General features: G+C 37.9%; 3 protein-coding genes across 3 annotated transcripts; all 3 read left to right on the plus strand.

Moving 5' to 3' along the window:
* The first annotated feature begins 325 nt into the window (after positions 1-325).
* On the plus strand, positions 326-1,252 carry LOC145665495 (uncharacterized). Its single transcript, XM_081732802.1, has one exon. It carries the CDS (start codon positions 326-328, stop codon positions 1,250-1,252), a length of 927 nt encoding a protein of 308 aa, XP_081588928.1.
* A 308-nt stretch (positions 1,253-1,560) lies between these two features.
* LOC145665496 (uncharacterized) lies at positions 1,561-2,436 on the plus strand. The gene has a single exon (XM_081732803.1). It carries the CDS (start codon positions 1,561-1,563, stop codon positions 2,434-2,436), a length of 876 nt encoding a protein of 291 aa, XP_081588929.1.
* Positions 2,437-4,534: 2,098 nt separating this feature from the next.
* On the plus strand, positions 4,535-5,416 carry LOC145665497 (uncharacterized). The gene has a single exon (XM_081732804.1). The coding sequence runs from the start codon at positions 4,535-4,537 to the stop codon at positions 5,414-5,416; it is 882 nt and encodes a 293-aa protein (XP_081588930.1).
* Positions 5,417-6,945: the final 1,529 nt, after the last annotated feature.

A 6,945-nucleotide genomic window follows, 5' to 3' on the forward strand; every position in this document is an offset into this window, starting at 1 on the left:
GAACATTTAAGAACATAAGCATAACCAGTTTTTTTGGTCCTCCAGTGCCGAATGAAGGAAGTGTTGTGCCAAGAAAAAGAATAAGTGAATCATTCAAACATTCATATTGACTATGTTTGTGTAAAGACAGTGAGTGTTAAGAATCAGAAGCAAAATTGACCTAGTGGAGTTATCACGTAAGCACCTACGCATTAGCTGTGCATTGCAATCTGAAGAAAAACAAAGGCCACATATAGCAGTCACGTAGCTAAATATATTGTTTGTTTCTTTTTACTTGTGTAAAGGTCTGTTGTTATAAGGACTTCAGGTAGAAATATCACAAGCAATGGATTCAAATACAAATTCTCTTATAAAGGCAAGAGGCCTAGCTAAAGGTTCCCTTACAAGAATGAAAACATTTGTTGAACAATTTGGAGCAGACGGTGATGTAATGCAAATTAAAGTTAGGTGTGCACGTTTACCAAATATATTCAAAGAATATGATGAAGTGCAAAAACAGCTTGAATTAAAGGACGAGAACAATGAATACACAGAGGACAAAGACTTGTTTGAAGCTACTTACTACGATACTCTTGCAAAAATGACGTCAATTGTTGAAACAGCTGAGAAGGCTAGTAGTAGAAATAGAAGTTCGTCAGGTGATTCAACCGCGAATACAGGGTGTCTAAAATTACCAGTCATAAAGCTACCAACATTTAAAGGTCAAGTTATAGATTTCAGACATTTTCATGATACTTTCAGTAGTTTGGTTGTAAACAATCAAAGCTTAGATGATATTCAAAGATTTCATTATTTGTTGTCCTCATTATCAGGTGACGCAAGCAAATTAGTTGAGAATATACCAGTGACAGTTGAAAATTTCAAACTTGCTTGGGAAATGATATGCAAAAGGTATAATAATCCAAAGCTAATAGCAACTGCTCATGTAAAGGCATTGTTTTCATTACTGACTGTCAGTAAAGATTCAGTGGCGGACTTAAGGACATTATTAAATCAAACTATAAGTAACGTAAATGCACTTAAGGCGTTACAGTTAGATACTCCTTTGGAGGATATATTGTTATCGCACTTAGTTTTGGAAAAGCTAGATGAACAAAAACGTAAAGACTTTGAAAATCAAACAAATAGGAAACAGTTTGCTAGTTTAGAAGAACTTCATGTCTTTTTAGAAAATAAATGCCAGGCCTTAGAATTGTTAAGTCTACGCAATCAAAGTCGCATCTCAGTAAAACTAATGTTGTTAAGGATGTAAAAAATGCTAGACAATTTTATGTGAGTTCTAATGTTTTGTGTTCGTTTAGTCGACAAAATCATGCGTTGCACAAGTGTAATGAGTTTCAGAAATTAAGTGTATCCAAAAGATTAAATTTTGCGAAACAAAACAAACTTTGCTTTAATTGTTTGAAAAGTTGTCAACCATGTAGCGAAAGATTGTTCGCATGCAAAATATGTAATCTCAAGCATCACACGTTATTGCATAGTGATTTTAAGAAATCACAGCCTAATCATGCTGCCAGTATTGAAAATGATTCTGTTACGGAACCTGTAGGGGAAAAGTCAATGTCTCAAGGGCAGGAAGTTGTTAATACTAGCACTTATCGCTCTCTGAAGCCTAAAAGTAAAGTGCGTGTTTTACTTTCAACTGCAGTTGTTCAAGTTAAAGATTGCAATGGTAAATTACATATGGTTAGGGCTTTGCTTGATAGTTGTTCCCAATCTCATTTTGCAACAGAATCTCTCATTCAAAGGTTAAAATTAAAAAAAATATATGCTATCAATGTTCCTGTACAAGGTATTAATAATGTAAGTTGCAACGTTAAATACGGAAGTAAGTTACAAGTATTCTCTGCTGTAAGTGATTTTAGTGTAGATGTTGAGTGTTTTGTATTGCCCAAAATAGCGGGAAATTTACCTGATGCTGATATTGACATTAAGGAATGGAACTTTCCACCGAATTTACAGTTAGCGGATCCTAATTTCAACAAGTCTGGTAAGATTGATTTGTTGTTAGGTGCTGGAATTTTCTTTAGTCTACTCAAAGCAGGACAACAGGTGCGTCCAGGAGCATTTCCAGTTCTCCAAAATATAGAGTTAGGATGGATAGTTTCAGGACAATATCAGATGCCAAAACACAACAACTTCACGCCAGAACATCGAACATTCTTTTTGCACAACAACGATGATTTAAGCCATCAGCAGCTGAAGTTTTGGAAAATAGAAGATATTCAAGAAACTTCTCTATCCAAAGAAGGAAGGGAGTGCGAAGAACACTTTATCGCAAACACTAGAAGACATTCAACAGGACGCTTTATAGTGAGACTGCCATTCAAACAAGACGTGATCCAGTTAGGTGATTCTTATAAGACAGCTGATCGGCGTTTACAACAACTAGAGGAAAGGTTAAATAGATGCCCCAGTTACGCACAGATTATGTGACATTCCTTGAAGAGTATGAAGCTTTGGAACATATCAAGGAAGTAGAAGGCAACTCTAATATTCCTCAAGGATATTACTTGCTTCATCATCCAGTTATTAAGGAAGCTAGTACTACTACGAAGACTAGAGTAGTATTTGATGCATCCGCATGCTCAACTAGTGGCATTTCACTGAGCGATGTTCTCAAAGTTGGTCCAACTGTGGAAGACGATTTGCAGTCAATTATATTAAGATTTCGCACCTACCCTATAGCTTTTACTGCAGATATAGAGAAGATGTATCGACAGATTTTGATTAATGAGCGTGACTGTAAATTCCAGAAGATCTTGTGGAGAAGATCAGAAGAAGAACCCATTAAGGTGTATGTGTTAAAGACTGTCACATACGGAACAGCCTCAGCGCCTTTCCTTGCTACTCGCTGTCTCCAGCAATTAAGTGCAGAAGAAGCTTGTGAATATCCGAAGGCAACACAAATTCTCAAGAATGACTTCTATATTCACGATTGTATTTCAGGGGTTGAAAGTTTGGAGGAACCTTTAAAGATAAAGGACGAATTAATACAAATGCTACGAAAGGGTGTTTTGTTTGCTAAGAAAGTGGTGTTCCAACAGTACTGAGTTATTGGAATCTATCTCTGAAGAATTGAGAGAAACACAACTTCCATTACGATTAGACGATAAGGGTCAAGACAGAACATTAGGATTACTTTGGCGTCCAGCAACTGATCAACTTCAAGTGATGAATGTATTCACTCTAAATCAAAGGTCGAATAATAATTTAACAAAACGCAAGATGTTGGGTATTATTGCTTCAATCTTTGATCCGTTGGGAATTGTTAGTCCAATAACAATCTTATGTAAGATAATTCTTCAAGATCTGTGGCAAGCAGGATTGGAGTGGGATGAAAAACTTCCTAAAGAACTACAGCAAAGATGCAAGACAGTACTTGAATTCATTCCTTCATTATCATATATCAGTGTGGACAGAATGGTTCTTCAGTCAGGTACCTTGATAGACATTCAAGTTCACACTGTCTCAGACGCTTCAGAAAAGGCTTAGGGCACATGTGTGTATTTAAGATCCGTCAACAAGGATGGTCAAGTTACTTCGAAGCTATTATGTGCTAAGTCCAAAGTGGCGCCCATAAAGAAAATTTCCCTGCCTCGCTTAGAGTTATGTGCAGCAGTGTTGTCATCGAAACTTGTCAAGAAGGTAACTAAGGCATTAAAACAACGAATATCCCAGGTATATATGTGGACAGATTCTATGGTGGTCTTAGCATGGTTAAGAGCAAGTCCAAATAGATGGAAAACATTTATTGGCAATCGAGTTGCTGAGGTACAAGAAGTGGGAGGAGAATGGAGACACGTCGCTTCAAGTGAAAATCCTGCAGATAATATATCAAGGGAAACAAGTCGTGACAAGTTAATACATAACAAATTATAGTGGAACGGTCCTCAATGGTTACAGTGTTCTTCACTTAATTGGCCTAAGACGGAGCCTGCCCCACTCAGAGAGATTCCTGAACAGAAGAAATTAAAATCAAGTTACTTAGTGACAATTCAAGATAATAGTATGATCGAAAGATTCTCTACTTTGAACAAACTTCAGAGTCTTGGCTTATTTCACGCGGTTTTCCAAGAATGCTAAAGTAGAAGCATCAAGAAGAAATGTAGACGCTCTGACTTTGGAAGAAATTGAAGAAGTTTTAATCAGACTAATACGAGAAGTTCAAAATTCAGTTTATCCTAAGGAAATGGCTGATCTTAAAGAAAGTGGAAGAGTTAGCAATAAGAGCAAACTCTTGTCTCTCAATCCTTTCATGTGTGATCAACAATTACTAAGAGTTGGTGGAAGATTAAAGATGCCCGAACTTGAATTTGATGCTAAATATCAAATTATTCTACCACCAGATCATCACCTAACAAGACTAATTATAGAACATGAACACAGGTGATTGCTACATTCAGGATGTCAGTTAATTCTAGCATCACTAAGGCAAAAGTATTGGATACCTAATGGTAAAAATGCCATCAAGAAAGTTATTAGAAGGTGTATTACATGTCAAAGATTAAAGGCGTCTGGACCAGAACAATTAATGGGACAACTACCAAAACATAGAGTAGAAATAACACGACCTTTCACAAATTCTGTGATTGACTTTGCCGGTCCTATTTACATCAAAACTGGTACCAGAAAGTCAAAAACAAAGGTGAAGTGCTACATTGCAGCGTTTGTGTGTTTAGCAATAAAGGCTATCCATCTCGAAGTTGTGAGTGATCTTACTAGTCGGGCATTTTTAGCTGCTTTGAGTAGATTCATATCTCGTCGAGATAAATGCAAGCATATCTATAGCGACAATGGAACTACGTTCATTGGTGCCAACAAGGAACTTCAAGAAGTCGCAAAGTTGTTGCATATAGCTGACCATCAAGAAAGGATTAAGAATTTTGCAACTACTGAAGGAATCCAATGGCATTTTATTAAGCCATATTTGCCCAACCTCGGTGGTCTTTGGGAGGCTGCAGTGAAGTCCTTTAAAGACCACTTAAGGAGAGTCATGGGAATGTCATATCTCACGTTTGAAGAATTAACAACCTTAATCACACAAATAGAAGCTTGCTTAAATTCGCGACCTCTTGTAGCATTATCCAATGATCCTAATGATCCAGTAGCATTAACTCCTGGTCATTTTCTTATTGGTCAACCATTGACAGCACTACCAGAACATGATTTACATCAAGAGGAGATTAGTTCAATTCAAAGATGGCAAAGGATCCAACAACAACTTCAACAGTTTTGGAGAAGATGGTATATGGAATATTTGCCACAATTACAAGGAAGAAATAAGTGGAAGAGAAGCTGTGCCAACATACAGCCAGGTCAATTGGTGGTTCTCAAAGAAGATAAGCTACCCTCTCTATCGTGGAAATTGGGAGTCATCACTGAAGTGCATTTTGGACCTGACGGTTTGGTTTGAGTGGCTATTGTTAAGACTTCCAATGGTTTATATAAACACTCAATTTTATTCTATTTTATTTGTTGTTATGTGAAGTTTGTTTTCTTTTTTTTAAAAAAGGTCACTAGCCCTTTTTTGGCGGGCGGCATGTTAAGTCATATTATGTAGTAACATTTTTTAAGAACTGGAAACACTGTTTCTACGAAATTTAGATTTCATTTGTTATTCAAGATGGAAAGTGTTGAAGAGAGACGGTGCATAAGGCACGAGGCACGAACATTTCTTCCATAATTTTAAAGTTAAGTTTGTTATTTAAGCGCAATGAACACAGTGCAGTTATTATATGTACTTTGTGGTTTATTTCAAGTGTTAGTTGAAAACCAGCGATTTGTAAGGTACAATAAAAACTAAAAACGAGTATTGGAAGTTTCCATTGTTAGAAGACAGTCCATTACCAGTTAAGTCAATCGCGAACATTTAAGAAAATAAGCATAAACACCCCAGATCGTTTTTTTTTCGGAAGCCGTTTGGTAGATGGACAAATCAGCAACCACGGACCCAATTATGTATGTGCCACACGTTTCCAAATACTACTTTCGGCCCAGGGTCCCATACGGGTTCCAACGCAAAGTTTCCGAATGACAAGGATGGTCGAGTAGCATATCGAATGAAAGCTCTTGTTAATATAAAGGTAATCAAGAAATTCCTTTCACCTTTTCTGGAAGTCTGTGTTCCATTAGCCCTCACCCACCGTGAGTTAAATGCGAATGGAGATAAGGCGAAGGTCAGTTTCTATTGTAGGTTTATCCAACGTAGTACCTCATTTTATCATTTCCGTTAAACCTTGAACTTGCGTAAGGACAGAGTGAACATAGAACCTCCACATAGCGTCATAAGGGCGTGCATATTGTATGAGCTCAAACTGAGATCAAACGCTTCTGCACCGGAGCGGAAGATAGGTCAGGCTTTTGGTGAGGTTGTCGTGACTATGCAGACAGTGAAGCGGTGGTATAAAAAGGTAAAGGATGGTGACGAAACACTCGAAGGCGCACCGCGAAAATCAACACATGTACAAAATAAAAATCTTCTGGCAGCAATTAAGGTAAACAGTGGCCAAATATGTGAAGAACTGAAACTACAATTCAGTGTGAGTGGAGAAACCATTCGGCAGCACTTTCATCAACTTGGGAAGCACTACAGTTGGGTCGATAGTTTCCATATGATTTGAATCTGGGTCAGAAAGCAACGCGACCAAACACGTGTGTTTCTTTGCTGCCTCGTCTGAGGAAGGAGCCATTTCTGGGCAGGGTAATGACATAGAATGTGACGTGGGTTCTGTTCGAAGCTCCACGGCGCCAGCATCATTGGTTAGCATCCCATGAACCGTTCGAAAACAACCCAAATCAGCACTGCACCATAAGACGCTCCTACTGTGTTTTCGATGGACTGTGGCATCGTGCATCGGGAATATGCTACCTGCTGGTCATAGCATCAATGCAACTGTGTACTGTCAGCACTTGAGTCGTGTTCAAGAAAAACTCAAAACTCTG

This window comes from Thermobia domestica, chromosome 11, assembly GCF_964235325.1.
Source record: "Thermobia domestica chromosome 11, izTheDome1.hap1.1, whole genome shotgun sequence".
Classification (NCBI taxonomy): domain Eukaryota; kingdom Metazoa; phylum Arthropoda; class Insecta; order Zygentoma; family Lepismatidae; genus Thermobia; species Thermobia domestica.